This window comes from Thalassophryne amazonica, chromosome 10 (assembly GCF_902500255.1).
Source record: "Thalassophryne amazonica chromosome 10, fThaAma1.1, whole genome shotgun sequence".
NCBI classification, from domain to species: domain Eukaryota; kingdom Metazoa; phylum Chordata; class Actinopteri; order Batrachoidiformes; family Batrachoididae; genus Thalassophryne; species Thalassophryne amazonica.
Genome location: NC_047112.1, coordinates 90,762,352 through 90,783,242, shown reverse-complemented (window position 1 = coordinate 90,783,242; position 20,891 = coordinate 90,762,352). Strand labels below are relative to the sequence as shown.

At 39.1% G+C, this 20,891-nt stretch overlaps 1 protein-coding gene across 1 annotated transcript in view; it reads left to right on the top strand.

The window, feature by feature from the left end:
* The first annotated feature begins 596 nt into the window (after positions 1-596).
* The window catches only part of LOC117519184 (exocyst complex component 1-like), a 43,798-nt gene continuing 23,503 nt past the window's right edge, over positions 597-20,891 (top strand). The window contains 8 exon segments of the mRNA XM_034180496.1: positions 597-663; positions 6,486-6,617; positions 11,218-11,348; positions 11,568-11,724; positions 14,159-14,346; positions 14,569-14,796; positions 16,823-16,955; positions 17,359-17,468. Of these exon segments, the coding sequence (XP_034036387.1) occupies positions 6,494-6,617; positions 11,218-11,348; positions 11,568-11,724; positions 14,159-14,346; positions 14,569-14,796; positions 16,823-16,955; positions 17,359-17,468 (1,071 nt within the window). The 5' untranslated portion in view covers positions 597-663; positions 6,486-6,493.

Here is a 20,891-nt window from a genome sequence, read left to right as displayed (position 1 = left end):
GTGTGTGAGTAAATATAAGAAACACTGCATTTTTGTTTGTTTGTTCCCTGTGACCCAATCTTGGAAAAGTGGTTGAAGATTAATGTGTGTGTATTTGTTTGTTTGTTGGCATTTCTCTCTTCCCTCCCAACTCTTTCTGATTTTGTATTGTAAGTTGAGAAACGTACTTGTTTTCCACCTGCCAAGCTATTTAGCTAATCTTTTATTATTCTATATTGTCATTATAGCTGAAGTCTAAATTCACTTTGGCCTTGGTTAAACGGCCCGAGAAGTGCTATTAATGTTTTAGCCTTTATGAGTTCTTAACGTGATCTTTTAAGGCTATCTTCATGTCATAATATTTATGTGATGCTAATTTGTTGTAATTTTTGTGCATTTTAGTTTGAATGCTGTAATATTTTTTGCTGTGATATTCAATTGTATTATTATTTTTAACAGTGATCAAGCTGAATGAAATAAAAAGTAAAGTAATGATTCTCAAATTCTTGTAATATTAATTTTTCTTTCAAATCTAGAAATATTATTTTCGGAAGTTAAGTTTATTTTGTTGGTTTACAGGGGGCGGGGACGGCGGCTGTCATGTGAAAGGTCCGCCTTCTACAAACCGGAAGTGAGAGCTGGGTGCAGTGGAAGAAGGTGTCGTCCGGTTGCTGTTTAAATCAGGTATTGTTGTTTAAGTCGTATCTTTTTGTCAAAAAATATGGGCTGTAATTCGGACAAAATGTATTGCAGTTGAGTATTTTGTTGCATTATTGTTGTGGCGTTTTTCTTATGGTGTCATTGCGCTAGCTAGCTAGCTTTTTGACTTTAGCAGCGAGTGAACTAACAGTCGTGTTCTGGGTTTACAGGTAACCAAAACCCGAAATTATCTTACAAAGCCTACAACATAATTGTGGTGTTCCACGAAAAACATGAGTGCATTTAAATTTAGATCGCAGTGTGTCGAGAACAGTGCTTGCAGCCAAGATGTTTTACACCTTGTGTTGCCAGATTTCCCGGGAAAACAAGTCTTTCCGCACTTGATTGATTTTATTTTGTAAAATCAATATAAACACAGAAAGATGAATATAGCAATGATACATGGATGACACAATAAAGCATAAATGCTGATTTCCATTGTGTTCCTTGTGAGGCTAATACTTGACAACACCGAGGAGCTTGAGTGAACATGTACGTAATGCAAAGACATTAGAATCTCATCGATTAATGTAAGTAGTAGAGAAGCTTGAATCTTCGACTGGACTGGGTTGCTTGACGCAAGGACGTTTCGCTTCAAATCGCATAAGCTTCCTCAGCTAAAATTCTTGCTCTGGTAGTCTGACTTCTGTCTGACCCTTGTAGAGAACAAACAGACAGAAGTCAGACTACCAGAGCAAGAATTTAGCTGAGGAAGCTTCTGCGATTTGAAGAGAAACGTCCTCGCGTCAAGCAACTCAGTCCAGTCGAAGATTCAAGCTTCTCTCCTATGGAAACCACCTGGACAACTGAGAGCCTTCACAGAAATAATGTAAGTAGCAATAAATAGATAGTTAATTATGTATCGCTTACAGTGGGATACCAATAACATAAGTACAAATTGAACGGAGAACAATAAGATCTTAATAAATTAAAATGAATAGCAATTGTATCCCTGTACAACTGTAGATGAACACCAAGATTTGGACAAGAAAACAACAAATATAGCACAGAGATTCAGACTAGAAAATAATGGACTAGAAGATAAGCTATAGTCTTTTTGACTAGAAATCACATTAAAAACAAAAGGGTTGAGTTCTCTTTCCTTAACTCTCTGGGGCTGCCGCCATCGTATACGACGACTAAGACCAAGCTTTACTAAATTATAAATAACTTTTGAATGATATGAGATAGAAACTTACTTTTTTTTTGCTGAAAAGTTAACTCTGCGGATTTTCGAGCCAGCCATCGGCCATCTTTGTACTCCTCATAGAAGCTGTGTGATGACGTGCGCAATGTGAGTGTCCAATCGGAATTGGTTCACCATCACATGGTTTTCCAAAATCCAATCGTAGGGTAGATTTACCTCACGTGAAAAGCCAAAGATCGTTTTCAGGAGTGATGTGTTACTAGTTGGCCCGTTTGAATAGCCCCCTGGGTGCTCCAATGAGTACATACTATTAGTACTTACTCAGTGTGCCCTGCGCCATTACGCACAGCAGTCAGTGAAAGCAGGAGCAGACGGAGAGCCTCTGATGACAATCTCACATGCTCAAACAAAGAGTGTGTAACGATCAGGATTGCTCCACTAGTTTGCATGTAAATGTTACTGGATAACTCTGTTGCTTTCTCTGCGTAAAGCACTGTTTACCATATCAATGGACAACAAAACGCATAGACCATTTTGTATATATTGTTCAAAATGTGCATTTTTGTACAGACTTTCACACAAGACCTCAAATTACCTTTATAAAGTGTCAAACAGTTGTTTATTATAGTTTGCTGTGTGTTTTGAATAAATGTGTGTGGAAAATTATTTTTCGCTTTATTTTTTCCTTGCCTATTTTCAATTGTAAACCTTTATTACACTTATAAAACACAACAAAAACATATATATTCTGAAAGCACAGGTTGTCCTGGGAAAAAAGAGACATAAAACTTGATTGTGGGATGCAGGGAGAGCTGTTAACAGCAATAATAAACATTTATGCCAGGCGAGTGAACTGTCCAAAAAATGCCCTCGTACCCCAGAGGTTTAATTGACTGGATAAAATTGACTTTAACTGTCTTGTAAAACTTGCCTTGTTGGTAATCGACTGCAACCAAGTAGGGTTACCGAAGAAGCAAAGAAGTATGTCCAAAGGATTTTACAGGATAACTAATGAGAGAGTAAGGCCTCGAGCGAGTATTGTGGCCAGAGGAATTTAGACAAAAGGAGGATAATAGATAGTTAGGGGCCATGCCATGAATAATATTATGCACAAAGTTAATTTTTAAACTGTTTAACCTCTGAGACTTACTGGGAGAATTTTGACCTGTTTGAACTCAACATGCCCTATGTGGGTCCTGGGAGGGACATTGAAAATATATGAGGTCTGTTAGAAAAGTATCTGACCAATTTAAATTTTTTTCAAAAACCTGATGGATTTGAATCACGTGGCTTGCATGAGCCACCTTGACCTTCGTGCGCATTCGTAAATTTTTTCACGCCTGTCGATTGCGTCATTTGCTTGTAAGCAGCCTTTGTGTGAGGATGGGTGTAGTCTCTCGTCGTTTTTTTCTTTGCAAGGAAATGGTGGAATGACTGGAGCAGCACGACTGCATCAAATTTTGCCAGAAACTGGGTGACAGCCAGGTGGAAACCATTCGGATTATTCAGACGGCTTTCGGTGACGATCCGCTGGCATCACACAGCTTAAGGAGCGGTACAACTGGTTTAAAAGGTGGCCGCACAATGGTGGAGAGCGAGACGCGCTCCGGGCGCCATTAACATGCTGAAATGACTGGATCATTCCAAAGTGAACGCTGTGGTGATATAGGACCGTCGTGTGACTATCCGAAAAATTGTGGAAGAGATGGACATCAGCACTTTTTCGGCATATTCCACTGTGACAGAAGATTTTGCCATGAAAAGAGTTGCAGCAAAATTCATGCCGACAGCTTTGGCACGAAGCTGATGACGCAGCAAAACCTCCACCATGTTGAAGTCTCACAGGACATGTTGTGACATGCCCAGCTCTTCCTGTGAGACTTCAACACAAAGGCGCTTTTGCTCCATCAGCTTCGTGCCCAAGCCATCGGCATGAATTTCGCTGCAACTCTTTTCATGGCATAATCTTCTGTTTTTGTAGTTGACGTTTTTGTACAACAATCATTTCCACATAAATTCAGCATTATTTCATACTGAAAGACGGTGGACCGATCACGGCGCCACAGCAGCATGTCTGAGTCTGACGTGCTGCTGCACCTACGTCATTTCGGAACGTCAGTGGCGAATCAACGATGATCACCTCGTTTCTGCGTATAGTGGCTTAAAACTGACTTTAGAATAATTTAAGAGGTTTTACTTTGTCATCTGGTGTTTAATAATCACATTATTCCATTTGATTGCTTTGGGTGTAGAGCGTCAGACTCAGTCGGTCTCAGGCGCATGCGCGGTGAAGGTAGGGCAGACCAATTTTTAGAGGTGATTGTTCGGTCGGCGATGGGGTAATTTAGCCGACTTGAGGTCTAATGGAATTCTCCATGAAAGCAATGACAAATTTATATATGTATTTGTGGTCACATACCATATAATAAAATAATATAACACACTGTCCATTCATTCATTTTCTGCTACTTATCCGGGTGTGTGGTCACGGTGGTAGCTAACCAAGCAGGCTCACCCCATACTTCCCTGTCCTTGGCCAAGTCCTGTAACTCTTCACCGGGGATCCCAAGCCAGCTGGAAACATTATTCCTCCAGTGTGGCCTGAGTCTTCCTCTGGCCTCCTCCCAGTTGGATGTGTGTGGAAGACCTCCCTAGGGAGACCACCAGGGACCGTCCTCAAAAGATGCCCGAACCAAGACTGCTGCCTCCTTTCAATTTGAAGAAACGGTGGCTCTACTCAAACTCCCTTCTATCACAATTTGCAGTTTTGTTTCAGTTATCTACTGCACTAAATCACCACTCAGTCTGCTGGAGCCTTGTAGTTCTTCAAATTAAAGCAATCACCATTTTAATTTTTTTTAATTCAAGCCAAAATTGTAATAATAATTGCAGCCTATCAACTCTACTTTAATCCCTGCAAATGTTTTTACTTATTTACACATTTTTATTGATTTATTTATTTTAAAAAAGATGAAGTAGAAGAGTCAGTTGTCTTCTGCATCAGTAATTATACATTGACTCTTAGATTCAGTGAGGATTCCAGGATTTCTGTTTACTGTTATGAAAAGACTTTAAACATCCAGGGAAGAGCTATTGATTTGGTGCATTTAATTTATATTAAATTGTAATGATGGGTAAACAAAAGCATTCAGAGAGTGCATGCCCAGAGTTCTCTCTGGGGTTCAAAAACTGTTTAGCCACTGTGGCTATGGTAATTTCAGTTAGTCACATGGGGAGTTGATTAGCCACACATTTTTTTTTTTTACAAAGAAAAAATGCAAATATGCACAAGTGCAAATTCAAAACAATATCCAAACCATTATTTAGAAAAAAAAAACAACTCCCCCCCCCCCCAAAATAAAACTTAACACCACGGTGGCTTAAATGCATCAATTCTGATTCAGTTCACACTATACACAGTCTGTGATGGGTGGTAGTTGTGCGTGATTAGTAGTTTAATATTCTGTGTTATTTGTGTTCAGGTTAATGTCCGCCAAAGCATTTTGATGGACATTAATCTAGGGCCCATGTGATTCAGCCTAGGCAGACCTGTACTTTAGACTGCCCCTGGCTGGGGTTACTGATTGGATCTAATGTTTTTACACTTTATTCACAGGTGTGATGCACCTTTTTGGTCAGTATTTTAAGAAACTCCATGAGATTTGTGAATAAATATTTTATTTGCACAGTTCCACGTGCTGCACAGCAGCTCAAAGTGCTCCCATGTGCTCTGTTGTGCATGAACTCACCCACGTAATTAAGCCTCATCTAATTGTTTTGTGACATTTAATTGGTCCAGCGATGGTATTTAAGCAAATTGGTAAATGGCTATACTGATTTCTGTCAGTGGAAGTGCTTTAAACCCAGAAAGCAGCTTTCATCAGCCATGATCGTATCACACACACAGACACGCACACACCCTCGTGTGCATGTCTGTGTGCCAGTGTTGATGTCTGGTTTCCATATGGGCAATTCCATGTGACTCGCGTTACATTTTTAGCCCACTTTCCACGATTTGTATCTTCATATCTGATGTACTTGGAGGTTGTAAGAATCCAACTGTTGCATGCAAGAACCCAGTTCTACAAGCTATTGAATGAAATCATCAAAAGCTGAAAATGATCAACAACTAGGATTTCAGATGTATCTGATTAACACACGACTCGCATTACACATAAAGGAAAGTGAAGAAAACCTGACTTTAATACGCATCAAATTCTCCTCAAACTATATATATGGCTAGGTATATGGCTTTTGATAAAATGATGGATGAGGTGATTTTCGACAGCGGCTTTCCATCTGGGGGAGAAACGCTTTCATGACGATGCGTCACTTTCGCTCATTCATATGTACTTGCACAGCAAAGTACCCAAATCATCTTTAGGACTAAGGGTCTTGCTCAATGGCATATTGGTAATAGTGATGATACTCAGATTGAAATGAGTCCTGTGCTTTCGTCTTCACATTTTCCTGTCTAGTTGTGGATTAAACCTGTGATCATTTCACCACTGTCTGTAAACACAGTTTCTAACCTTTCTGCCACCACTTTCTATACTCACTTGGTACCTGGGAAACAAAATGTTTTATTTATTGACGTGACTAAATGTGTATCTGGCATGCTTACAAATATATTAAGTACCTCTTATCTTCTGCTTGACAGCATCCACCATGACGGCCATAAAACACGCACTCCAGAGGGATATTTTCACACCCAATGACGAGCGTCTCCTTGGCATTGTTAATGTCTGCAAGGCAGGAAAGAAAAAGAAGAACTGCTTCTTGTGTGCTACTGGTAAATATGAAATACCCACAGGAATGTGTTTAAAGGACATTGATTATCACCTTGATGTTTGCAGTGTGATGACTAGTCTTAAGGCCCTGTCACACCTTGGCAATTTAGCCAGCATATGACTAACTAGGGATGGGTATCGAGAACCGGTTCCTTTCGGGTATCGTTAAGAAATGATTCGATTCACCGACATCAATAAGCTTTTTGCTTAACGATTCCCTTATCGGTCCTTCAGGGTGGCCGTTGTTTTTGGGGGTGTTTTTCAGGAAAATGATCATTTCTCTACATTGATTACAGACCCTGCAGCAGGTCTGTAATCAACTTTTCTGCAGCGCGGCTTTGCTTTGAACCTTGAACCAATTGAAGCAGTGATTTGCAGATTGAAGCAGTGCTTTGATCTATTGCTTCGTTGGTTAATTTTTTTTGTTCGCTTTATCTTTTCCCCCGCTAAAACCCTAAAGAGCATATGTCTGAGTATTATTCACCTTATGTTAAACCGACCTGTTATGGTCTTCTGAAACAGTTTGATAGATGTATTTTATAACTTAAAACAGGACCAGTGCTGACGCGTTAGCATGTCTATGGCATTTTCAGTGTTAAAATTAGCATTAAGCAGTTGCAGCTGTCAGCATGTTCTGGTGCATTTGTTTTCTGTATAATAAGCGTTTGTTGTCGTAAAAGAGTCAAATGTATTACAAATTGTAATATTTTAAAATTTATTTTTGTTTATATATTAATAATAATAGCAATCACAACGATAATAGTAATAATAACTAATCTAATGATTAGTTATTATATACAATTTTAGAGAAAGAAACAAAAAGAACCTGAATAAAAACACAGCAGAAAATATAAAACCAACTAACAATGAACATACATAAATAAATAAATACATACAGAAATAAATAAGTGTTTCCTGTGAACATCTAGTGACTCTTACACCTCCATTTCATCCCTGTCTTATTTAAGTTTAATGACAGTTAGTTTCAGTCACACTATATTTTCAGTGTGTTAATTTCTTCAGTGATTTCCTCCAGAACTATCTGCCAAGCTAGAAAACTGCTGCATCCTAGTAAGAGCAGAATACTACTGGAATGAATTTGAATAAGGAAAGTTTTTTTTTTTTTTTTTTTTTTTTTTTTTTTTTTTTTTTTTTTTTTTTTCCCTCACCAAAATGGATGCTGCACTCACTCCAGTTTATCGTCTGGAATAGTCCCACATTGCATTTCAGAGCTTCTAGAATTCAAACAGAATTCATGCAGGTGGTGTTGGGGGGTAATTTTGGGTTTCAGCTTTTTTTGTTTTTCACCACTTTCATCCCTGAATATGTCAATTGTGAGTCACTTTTGTGCAGATTAAAGTCACTAACTGAGACTCCTGTCCGAGAAAGAAATGAGAATCGTCCTCCTCCGTTCTGTTCACACAGCTCCAAACGCTGCACAGCTCTCTGCCGAGTCAAGTTAGAACGATAGAGTCCAGTCGGAATTAATAACTTCAAAGTGAAACACTTGTTTTGTTTATTTTTATTTATGTCCAGAGATCAAGGATACAGTGACCAATTTCATATTTATTTACTTTAAGACTCAATGAAATACATAGAAAACCTGTAAAGCCTACTTTTAGTACAAAATTCACAAGAGGTATCGATAAGGAATTGGATTGATAAGCAGAATCAATAATGGCATTGATATCGATAAAATCTTATCAATACCCATCCCTATGCCAAACGCTTTAAAAATGGTGGCATAAGTCTAAGTTAAGAGTAACTTTTTTATAAGTTAAGAGCTTGCTGATATTCATCCTAATATGCTGAGCTACTTGAAAAATTTTGGGCATGCTAAAAATTTTCAATGAGTGCCAGCGTTTGAGTCATACGTCCCACACATGCAGGACATAAGTTGTAGGTAAGTTATATGATTGTTGACACACATTTGTTGTAATTTACTCATAAGTCTAAATATGTCCATCAATGCTGGTCATTGATTGGCTGAAAGCTGCTGTCCTTGTGCAAACAGACTGGTTCATTCACACACCAAAAATATATAATGTCTGTCCTGTGTAAGTGTAAAGATGATTGAATATATCAGAGTAGTAAATTAATAAGTGCATGTGAACATGCGCGGTTATTTCCACCAGCTGATCACTGATCCACAACGTGACTTCTTCCTTCCAGAACAGCTCTTTATATCATCATTTTGATTCATCTACCTCTTACCACATGTAGAGAAGGACTGGATTGTCATTCCTACACTCATATTGTTATATTTAATAAAAAATAATAAGCGCACGCAGGAGCTCCTGCTGCCGCTGATGCTGCATTCAAGTACCGTCGGAAATTACACAACTTTTTTGTTGTTTCAAATTCAACAGTTGCTTGTGGCAAAATAAGTAATTATATCCACACAAAAGATTAATTCTGGCCTATGTAAGGTGCCTGAGCCCATTGAAACTGCCCCCCCCAGATAAAAAAAATCCAAGCAAGCAGGCTGAGTTTGCCCTGTAATTTCCAACGGTACATGAAGCAGCAGCAGCCTCAGCGCTCAGAAACCGGCTTCTGCACTGTATGAAAACATTCAGCTGCTCCACCGAAGTCAAATTAAACAATGTTACAAAAACTACACAAACGATTAAAAAAACGTCAAGAATGACAGCAAAACGAGACACACACGAATTGAGGTTTTCGTTGCCCTTTGTTCAGATTTGTCAACAGTTTAAAAATCCTGACGTAGCGCCAGCTGCAGGAACGAAGCTGCGCGAAGGTTAAATGATGCCAACGACAGTCAACGAAAGTCCAGATTTCTTGTTTCGTCAGGGCTTCGTCAGCCTTCGTTGTGCCGTGTGACTGGGCCTTTAGTCATTAAGGTGTGACAGCTGCATTAATTTATTAGACGTCTGGCAGCATTTTTGGTTGGCATACGCAGGCTAAATCTTCAAGATGTGCCAGGGCCTTTAGCAGTATACAACAGTCTATATATTAATAGCCAAATGGCCTCTGTTTGTGTGTATGTGTGCATGAAGTGCGTGCCTGTGTATAAATTCAATCATGTGGACAACTGACATTTGCCGTTTGGTATGCTTATGTATTTTGGGTCATGGATGAACTCCGCCAAAATGGAACATTGATAGGACTAATAATTTTGGCGAAACTACGGATATTGGCTAACAAAATTGAACAGTGACCATTGTTAATTACATTCTGGACTCACGCCATTCCAGCAGGTGCAGGTAAATCATCTATATATTAAAAGAGAAGTTGCATCTATGTACATGTATGTGTGTGCATGTGATTTTATTTACTAAGTTCGATGTAAGTACATAATATAATTGTAAATACATTAAAAATATCTCTGTGATCAATATGGTGGAACACTGACAACAGAGATTCCTGTTGATTGATTGATTGATTGGTTTGATTGTATTAACCACAAATGTGTGTTAAAAGGACACTGAGTGGGGAGTAACCAACAGATGATGATTCACTCATTTATTTTGTAAACCCGCTTACTTGAGTCAAGGCTGGCAGTGGGGGGTGGGCAGTCATAGTTATATCCAGGCAGTCATAGGACAAGAGGCTTACCATGGACAAGGTGTCAGTTTGCTGCAGGGCCACATATAGACAAACACACTCACACCTACAGTCAATTTAGAGTCACCAATTCACCTAATCTGCATGTCTTTGGAAGAAGGAAGCCGGTGTCGCAGACTGAACGATTCCCCCCCCCCCCCCCCCCCCCCCCCAAAAAAAAAGTGGTCCGCCTTGCCTTCACTGCGCATGCATCATTTCAGAGCGCCAACAGCATCATTTTGGAGCATCAGCAACGATTCACCGATTTATCACCTCGTTTCTGCTTTAAACTGCACTCCAGTCATAATCTATCTCGGCGACAGATATCTGAAGCTTTTGTACAACAATCTTTTCATCATAAATTCAGCATTATTTCATAATAAAAGACGGGGGACCGATCAGAGTGCCACAGCAGCACGTCAAAGTCTGACGCTGCAGCACCTACGTCATTTCGGAGCATCTGTAGCGATTCACCTATTATCGCCTAGTTTCTGCTTAAAACTGACTTTAGAATGTTTTACTTTGTCATCTGATGGTTAATAATCACATGAATCCATTTGATCACTTTGGGTGTAGAGAGTCAGACTCAGTCACTCAGACACATGCACAGTTAAAGCAGGGCGGACCAATTTTTAGAGGGGGCTGTTCAGTCAGCAGCACTGGCGCATGCGGAAGGAACCCATGCAAATGCTGAGAGAACATGCAAATTGCACACAGAAAGGACCAGGTGGGAAGCAACCCCAGAACAAGAACATTCTTGCTGTGAGGCAACAGTGGTGGCCACTAAGGCATTGCACCAGCCATGTAGCTGTTTGTTCTACATTTTTAGGCTAATTCACAAATAATATATATTAGTGTGTGTGGGGGGGGGGGGGGGGGGGGGCTTTCGTTGATACAAATAGTTTTGTCTCTAAGATAAAAAGGTTTGGAACCATTGCTCTAATCACATTAAATTGAAATCTCATACATTCCGTGGGTTTAAAGCTCGTGTAAATGAAGGCATGAGACCAAATAATGAAGTGGGTTTCCCTTTTCCAGTTACCACTGAGAAACCTATCGATGTTAAAGTTGTAAAGGTGAAAAAATCAGACAAAGGAGACTCTTACAAGACGCAGCAGACATGGGAGCTTCGACTTTTGACAGCAGTAGATGCCAAAGATGCAACCAAGGTCAGAGTCACCAACAAATTCAGATGCTATACAGGTTAGATCTGTGTAACCTGAACGTAAAGCAATCGTATGTGATAGCAGTATCAATCGTGTGCCTTAAATGATTTGTCAGCATAAATATGTTTTGTTTTTCTGTATTCACTATATTATCTTATATGTTTATCTGTTATGGATTCCCTCTTTATTCCATATTTAGTACTTAGACTATTTTTGTTACAGGAAAACCCTGAATTTGACCTTCATTTTGAGAAGGTGTACCGATGGGTAGCCAGCAGTATCGCTGAAAAAAACTCCTTCATCTCCTGTATTTGGAAGCTGAACCAACGTTATTTGAAGAAGGTGGAGTTTGTGAATGTCAGTCCTCAGCTCCTGGAAGGTGAGTATAAGCTCTGTCCTCAGCCAGCCTCTGACCTACTTTAAAATTGCATGCTCCTTTTTTTTTTTTTTTCTTCTTCCATGATTTTCCTGCCCTGCTGAAATGTTGGTACTTTCTGTGAAACCAGTACCTGTTGCCCTGATGTCTTAGTTGTGCCTGTGGTTATTCAAAATTAGTTCATCAATGACAATTTATTTTATTAAGAGCATGTTTACAAGGTTGTATGCTTGGCTAATTCTGTATATCCCTGTTTGTGGAATGGTTTTCAGTGTTAAATTCTTCTTTATTCTCACTTTTCTCTCAAACTTTCTCTGGCCAGAACTTCCTAAAGCGGAAGGTTGGTAGGCATTAACTTCCCCCAGCTCTTTCCTCTCCGTTATCCTCTCATGACTTCAAACCACCACTTTCATCCTGTGCTCTCACCCACTTACAGCTGCTGCTTGAATGTGTTGTTGAGTAAAAATGGGCATGGTTCATTGTCTTTTCCTCCCAATAATCGTGTCATCATACCATTTAGCTCACATTTTTGACTTAACTGACAGCTTTTCTATCCTTTTATATGGAACACAAAAGTGCTCTGAATGAAGCCATTGTGAAATGCGTAATTGTATAAATGGCTCAAAATGTTAGCCTCACCCCAAAGTGGAAAGAGACAACTTTATTGGATGTGTCTGATTTTGTCTGTCAGGTGATTTCTCCAAAATGTGAAGAGCAATTTCACATTAGGTCAGGTCAGAGGTATCTTTAAAGTACAAAGAGCAATTTACGTCTGCATTTGTGGATTAACTCAGTGGGTTGTCCTTTTTCAGCAGAGGTCATGCGAATCTCAAAGGTCAAGGTTAAATCAGAGGTTTGCCTAATATCCATGTCAGTATCTCTGAAGCACAAGGAGCCATTTTAATCCAGCTTGTGGCTAAACAGTGGACCATCTTCTCACAACTGAACCAACTTGAATAGGCAAATGCTCACATTCAGTGGTGTCTGGCTGCTGATCAGCTCTATGCGAAGGAGATGTGTTGCACTGCGTGAGGCAAACAGTGGTCACACCAGATGCTGACTGGTTTTCTAATTCCCCCCCCCCCCAGACCCCCACAATAAAGCAAAACTGCACATTTTAGCGTGGCCTTTTATTGTGGCCAACCTAATGCACACCTGTGAAATAATCATGCTGTCTAATCAGAATCTTGATATGCCACACCTGTGAAGTGGGATGGATTGTCTCGTTAAAGGAGAAGTGCTCACTAACACAGATTTGTGAACAATATTTGAGAGAAGTAGGTCTTTTGTGTATATAGAAAATGTTTTAGATCTTTGAAATCAGCTCTTGAAAAATGGGAGCAAAAAAAAGTGTTGTTTATATTTTTGTTTAGTTCAAAAGCGTTTTTCTCATTTTGTTCAGTGTTTAAAAGCCACATTTCCACCATCACAGTTGTTTGAGCTCAGTCCAAACTTCCATCTTGAATTAAAATAAAACACTCACGAGACCTGTCCTGTGGTGACGATGTCTATAGCTACAACTAGTACTATTATTAGCTATCAATGGGTGACAGGAGCATGCTGCAGAGGAAAAGCAAATGATTATACAGTCGGCTAGGCAAAAAGTGTTATGATATATAAAGGTCAGTGTGAAATTAACATAGACTTTGTAAAAGGATGAGTGAGAAATAAAGATGACTTGGAGTTATGAAAGCAACTAAGATGAAATAATCACTATATTTGCTGAGTTTGAAAGATTTATGGAATTAACTCAAAATGTAATATTTCAGAATGTTATTGTATTTATTGATATGCTTAATTTCTAAGATCTCACTGATTTAATTTAAGAGCACTTTATTTTTCCATACATTCTACATCCACGCAATTGTTTACTCACATATTGATTAGTACATAGCTAAATGAATTCTGATTTTAAACTTGGTTGTGCTGCTTCTAATTGAAAGTTATTAGCTTGGCTATTGTAGTGGGAGTCTAGAAGCAACTTCTAATATTTGTAGTCAGCCAGAATAGATATTGGTGCAAAGTGGCTTCAGTCTGTAGAACTTAATGCTAGTTTTGTATTTTAATGAGCTGCTTCTTGTCATTCCATAAATTTGTTGTTAATATCTTTACGTAACCTGTAGTTTGAAAAGTGAAACTTTCATTTCAACCTATTGTGACATCATGTCCATGCCTATTTTATCTTCACTGCTACTAGAATTTTTTTTTATTTGTGATTTATTTATGTAATGTAAATGGCACAATTTTACCATCTAGTAATTTTAAATACTGAAAACATTTAAAAGTACAGTAATTTAAATGGTGAAAATGCCCTTCCCTGTAAGTTATTGGATTCTGGTGTAGTGTTAGTCTGACACAGGAAATGTTCAAAAACATGGAGTGCAGGAATTATGCTCATGTCCTTCACATACTTTTGGGTTTCTGTTTACGGGATTAGAGTCTGTGCCAAGTGGAGAGAGCCAAAGTGTTACTGGCGGAGATGAAGACGCTCTGGATGATTATCAGGAGCTGACCACTCGGGAAGAGCAGGATATTGAAAGCATGATGGAAACGTGCGAATATGCAATCTCCAATGCTGAGGCTTTTGCTGACAAACTGTCCAGCGAGCTGCAGGTTCTAGATGGGGTAAGCGATGCAAGTGTCATCCCTAGTCCAGTAGTTTACATTGACTGGAACAGTCTATGCAAAAAGGAACAACCAAACAAACAACATTTTTAATCAGGAATGACAACTTTGATAGCTGGTTGATGTTTTTTAAATACTGTCCTGTTTGAGCCTGCTAATATGTGTTGGCGCCTGCCCACATTTAAAAATCATAATGTCCTCTCAATCTCTTCTTGCTGTAAGGCTAATATCCAGTCCATCATGGCATCAGAGAAGCAGGTCAATATCCTGATGCAGCTGCTGGATGAGGCTCTGACTGAGGTGGACACCATTGAGGGTAAACTGAGTAGCTACGAGGAGATGCTGCAGAGTGTCAAGGACCAGATGGACCAGATCTCACAAAGCAACCGCCTCATCCAGATCAGCAACACCAACAATGGAAAACTGCTGGATGAGATTCAGTTCCTTGTGGTTAGGAATACATTTGATCACTTATTAGGCCAGATTTTCAGTAACACTAAAGGGGACTAAACAGCACAAGGGTTTTTTTTTTTTTTTTAAAGAATAGTTTAGCACTATTTGTCATGCTGGGTTTTCTGGGTAGCATTTTCCATCATACAATCCAATGGACGTTGACCTTGTTGGACCATATATATATATATATATATATATATATATATATATATATATATATATATATACACACACACACAGTTGTATGCAAAAGTTTGGGCACCCCTGATAATTTTCATGATTTTCCTTTATAAGTCATTGGTTGTCTGGATCAGAAATTTCAGTTAAATATATCATATGGCAGACGAACACACTGATATTTGAGAAGTGAAATGTAGTTTCTAGTATTTACAGAAACTGTGCAGTAATTATTTAAACAAAATTAGGCAAGTGCATAAATTTGGGCACCCTTGTCATTTTATTGATTTGAATACATTTAGCACTAATTATTGGAACACAAAATTGGTTTTGTAAGCTCATTGACCCTTGACCTCCTTACACAGGTGAATCCAGTCATGAAAGAGGGTATTTAAGGTGGCTATTTGCAAATGTTTCCCCTCTTTGCATCTCTTCTAATGAGTGACAACATGGGAGCCTCTAAACAACTCTCAAATGACCTGAAAACAAATTGTTCAACATCATGGTTTAGAGGAAGGATACAAAAAGTTATCTCAGAGATTTCAGCTGTGGAAGACCGAAATGAAAGACCGCAGGCACAGTGCTAGTTAAGGCCCGAAGTAGCAGGCCAAGAAAAATCTCGGATAAGCTGAAGCGAAGGATGTTGAGAACGGTCATTGTCAACCCACAGACCTGCTCCAAAGACCTACAACGTGATCTTGCTGCAGATAGTGTCTCTGTGCATTGTTCAACTATACAGCACACTTTGCACAAAGAGATGCAGTATGATGCTGTAATGCAGAGGAAGCCTTTTCTGCATACACGCCACAAACAGTCGCTTGAGGTATATTAAAACACATTTGGACAAGCCAGCTTCATTTTGGAATAAGGTGCTGTGGACTGATGAAGCTAAAATTGAGTTATCTGAGCATAACCAGGGGCGTGTGTTATATGGTATACCCTGGAATGGCCACCATACATTTTTGTGTACAGTGGGCCAAGGTATCCTGAGGCAGGATTGTAAATGCCTTTCATTTGGTCCACTTTAAGTAGTACAGATTGGGTCAAAATTGGCTTTTGACTCATGAACTATATATGTATATGTTCAATGAGGAAAGTACTCTTACAATACAGCTTTTGTTAAGTATTCCATATACAGTATGAGGTGGTTTTTATTATAAAGACATATTTGTGTGTGTGTGGGGGGGGGTGTTTGTTTTTTAACCCTTTGGTCTACTTCATATACTACAATTCGGTGTAAATGTCATATAAAAAATGAGCAATCCAAGATTTCTGACGTCCGCAAAGGAATGACAAGGACTCAAAATTAAAAATATGTGATTCACATCATGACCTGGACTTTACCTGGATCTGGATTCCACAACACAATGTAGTAATTGCATCCGGATCTGGATCACCTCCAGAATTCAGTGGAGTCTTCCATGCCCTAAAACCTAATATCGGTGGTGAGAATTCATTAAGTAGTTTTGACATAATCCTTCTACACTTATATAAAATGAAATCTTGATCCAGATTCCAGAACATCTCCTGAATTTAATGGAGTCTTTCGTGGCCTAATATCTATTTGTGGTGAAACGTTTGTCAAAATCCATGCAGTAGTAGTGACATAATCCTGTTAACAGAGAGATAAATAAAATAAACAATGATGTACAATAACGGACGTAATAATGAAGTAAATACACATTTTACAAATGCTGGCTGCAACATGTAAATTCTAGAAATATGTTCTCTTCCTTTTTGAAACATGCTCTGTAACGATTAAACAAAATATTCTTTAATAAGCATTATGTATCTAAATCAAGTATTGTTAGCTCACAGATTGTGTGGTTACTCTTTCCTCATGTAGCACTACATGGACCTGTCAAAGGGTCATATCAGGGCCTTGCAGGAAGGAGACCTGTCTTCTCCTAAAGGCATTGAAGCCTGCATCAATGCCTCCGAAGCTCTTCTGCAGTGCATGAACGTGGCTCTCAGACCAGGTTGGTTGGGAATTACACTTACAATTTATTTTTATCCCCCTCTTTATCTCCCCCCGATAAAGGGGGGAGATAAATTATCTCTCGGCTGGCTTGGGAACGCCTTGGGGTTCCCCCGGAGGAGCTGGGGGAGGTGTGTGTGGATCAAGAGGTCTGGGCGGCTTTGCTTGAGCTGCTGCCCCCACAAACCGACTCCGGATAAAGCGGAAGAAAATGGATGGATGGATGGATGGATTGGTTTTTATTTGTTTTCAGTGAACAAAAACGTCTTTTCAACTTCCCGAAGCTTTCAGATAGCTTTGATTCATATCTGCTTCTTACTCATAAATGCTAATACATTGTTTTCAGACAATAAATGCCATTTTATAATGTATAATCTGGCTGTTGTGTTACCATTCCTTCACAGGTCACAACAAACTGATGGCTGTAAAACAGCAACAGCACATGTTCAGTGAGCTGAGAGATACATTTGCTCGCCGCCTCACCAATCACCTCAACAATGTCTTTGTTCATCAGGTACGCACAGCACTGACACTTCAAAGATTGTCACGTGTGTGTGTGGGTGTATATACAACCCCTGGCAATAATTATGGAATCACCGGCCTCAGAGGATGTTCATTCAGTTGTTTAATTTTGTAGGAAAAAAGCAGATCACAGACATGACACTTGACTTTGAGAAACACTAAGAAATCAGGAAAAAAAATTGTGGCAGTCAGTAACGGTTACTTTTTTAGACCAAGCAGAGGGAAAAAAATATGGAATCACTCAATTCTGAGGAAAAATTATGGAATCATGAAAAACAGAAGAACACTCCAACACATCACTAGTATTTTGTTGCACCACCTCTGGCTTTTATAACAGCTTGCAGTCTCTGAGGCATGGACTTAATGAGTGACAAACAGTACTCTTCATCAATCTGGCTTCAGCTTTCTCTGATTGCTGTTGCCAGATCAGCTTTGCAGGTTGGAGCCTTGTCATGGACCATTTTCTTCAACTTTCACCAAAGATTTTCAATTGGATTAAGATCCGGACTATTTGCAGGCCATGACATTGACCCTATGTGTCTTTTTGCAAGGAATGTTTTCACAGTTTTTGTTCTATGGCAAGATGCATTATCAGCTTGAAAAATGATTTCATCATCCCCAAACATCCTTTCAATTGATGGGATAAGAAAAGTGTCCAAAATATCAACGTAAACTTGTGCATTTATTGATGATGTAATGACAGCCATCTCCCCAGTGCCTTTACCTGACATGCAGCCCCATATCATCAATGACTGTGGAAATTTACATGTTCTCTTCAGGCAGTCATCTTCATAAATCTCATTGGAATGGCACCAAACAAAAGTTCCAGCATCATCACCTTGCCCAATGCAGATTCGAGATTCATCACTGAATATGACTTTCATCCAGTCACCCACAGTCCACGATTGCTTTTTCTTAGCCCATTGTAACCTTGTTTTTTTCTGTTTAGGTTTAATGATGGCTTTCGGTTTGCTTTTCTGTATGTAAATCCCATTTCCTTTAGGCGGTTTCTTACAGTTCGGTCACAGACAGTTTCCTCCCATTCGTTCCTCATTTGTTTTGTTGTGCATTTTCGATTTTGAGACTATTTAAGTTTTCTGTCTTGACACTTTGATGTCTTCTTTGGTCTGCCATTATGTTTGCCTTTAACAACCTTCCCATGTTGTTTGTATTTGGTCCAGAGTTTAGACACAGCTGACTGTGAACAACCAACATCTTTTGCAACATTGCGTGATGATTTACCCTCTTTTAAGAGTTTGATAATCCTCTCCTTTGTTTCAATTGACATCTCTCGTGTTGGAGCCATGATTCATGTCAGTCCACTTGGTGCAACAGCTCTCCAAGGTTTGATCACTCCTTTTTAGATGCAGACTAACGAGCAGATCTGATTTGATGCAGGTGTTAGTTTTGGTGATGAAAATTTACAGGGTGATTCCATAATTTATTCCTCAGAATTGAGTGAGTCCATTTTTTTTTTTCCCCTCTGCTTGGTCTAAAAAAGTAACCGTTACTGACTGCCACAATTTTTTTTTCCTGATTTCTTATAGTGTTTCTTAAAGCCAGAAAGTTGCCATTTGAAATGACTTTAGTTTTGTGTCATGTCTGTGATCTGCTTTTTTTTTTTTTTCTACAAAATTAAACAACTTAATGAACATCCTCCGAAGCCAGTGATTCCATAATTATTGCCAGGCGTTGTGTGTGTGTGTGTGTGTGTGTGTGTGTGTGTGTGTGTGTGTGTGTGTGTGTATATATATATATAGTGTGTGTGTGAAATTTTATTGAATTGTTGCTTCAAAAGTTTGAACATGCAAAATTTGCCACACAGTCGTAAGTCTTTAAAAAAAAAAAAAAAAAAAAAAAAGTAATCTTTAAGTGCACATAAACAGTATTCACTCCATGGGGATTTTAAGTATTTTAAACTTGTCAAAAAGTGAATCTCAGGTTTTGCCTTTTTTTTTCTTTTTTTTTTTTTTTTTTACTACATGCTATTGTGAAAGTTAAAATGGATCTCTGTGAAGTCATCAACATTAATTAAAACATTACAGTAAATGAAAAAGTACTTGATTACAGTTATTTGCCCCCTTGAGTATAACAGTTGATTCACCAATTCAACGAAGATTTCATTCAGTTGCTTTAATTCAACCTCATTGAAGCATCTTCAAATATTAACTGCCCATTAAAAGAGTTAACATAACATCTTAACTGTGTTCAAGCCAGCATGTTGACAGCATATCCTACTCCAAAACCTTGATTATCCCCCTGTAAAGGGAGATATAGAATTGCACTCCATCTTTCCATGCGTTCAATTTGTCACACTTTCCTCTGTGCATGGTAACTTGAACAAAATTTTCACCAAATATGTACTGGACATTTTAAATGAGTGTATGTCTGTTAAATTAGAGTTTGAGCATCACCAAGACCTTCAACTTACCATTCAATTTGCCGTATTTTCCATAGTGTAAGTCACACCAGAGTTCAAGTACATCTGTCTAAAAATGCCTCTTTAAGAGTGAAGAAAAACGAAAAAACAAAAAAACATGCACAGTTTGCACCAGAGCACAAGTCACATTTACTACTTTATGCAACAAGAAGCAAAATGAATTTAATCACTGCGTTATTTATTTATATGGCACACATGGTGTTAAGGAGAACAGCTAATGAGGTAATTAATGCCACTATTCCAGGTACAAATTGTGAGTAAAGCCTGGGTCCCACCAAATAATGAAGGATGAATAAGGAGCCATGCATGGGTGTGTCAGCGATTATTCAAAAAATGACCCACGTTTTCATCTATCACGTATCCGCTATGAAGGTGCCTCTCTGTACCCCACGTGTCACATAACAGCCTGTAGTGAGCCACGACCGATCGGTCATTAGAGCCTTGAATGGCTCGCATCAGCCACACTAAGACACGCAGTGCCATGATAGCGCTGTGCTAATGCAATGTTTGCTCACGTTTAGGCATGAGTTTGGTCCAAACCTCCAGCCCTCCCACAACTGGTCCCTTTAAAGTGTGGGTTTTCAATTTACAGATTCATAGCAGCATTTAAAGATGTCCCATTTTTTTAAACGCAGTCCAAAAATAGACACTCCAGCACAGTCCCGCGGTTGTGCGCTGTGCGCCAGGCTACTGTCCACCTGTAATGCACCAGACCAGGTAGAACCGAACCACGGGTTCCTGGAGAGCCGCCTCTGTGCTGCTCACTGGCTCCGCGGCTCGCTGGCTTTATTTGTTCTGCGGCTTTAAACACACAAACTGTGATCCAACTATAAACTTTGTGTTTTTCTGTTTATTTCTGTAAAATCGCTATTTTGCTTGTGCGCTGCTGTTGTCCTTTTGTGGACAGCCGCCTTTGTGCTCCTCCTCACTGGCTTCCTTTCCATCCGTGGCTTGCTGGCTTTATTTTCCCTGGCT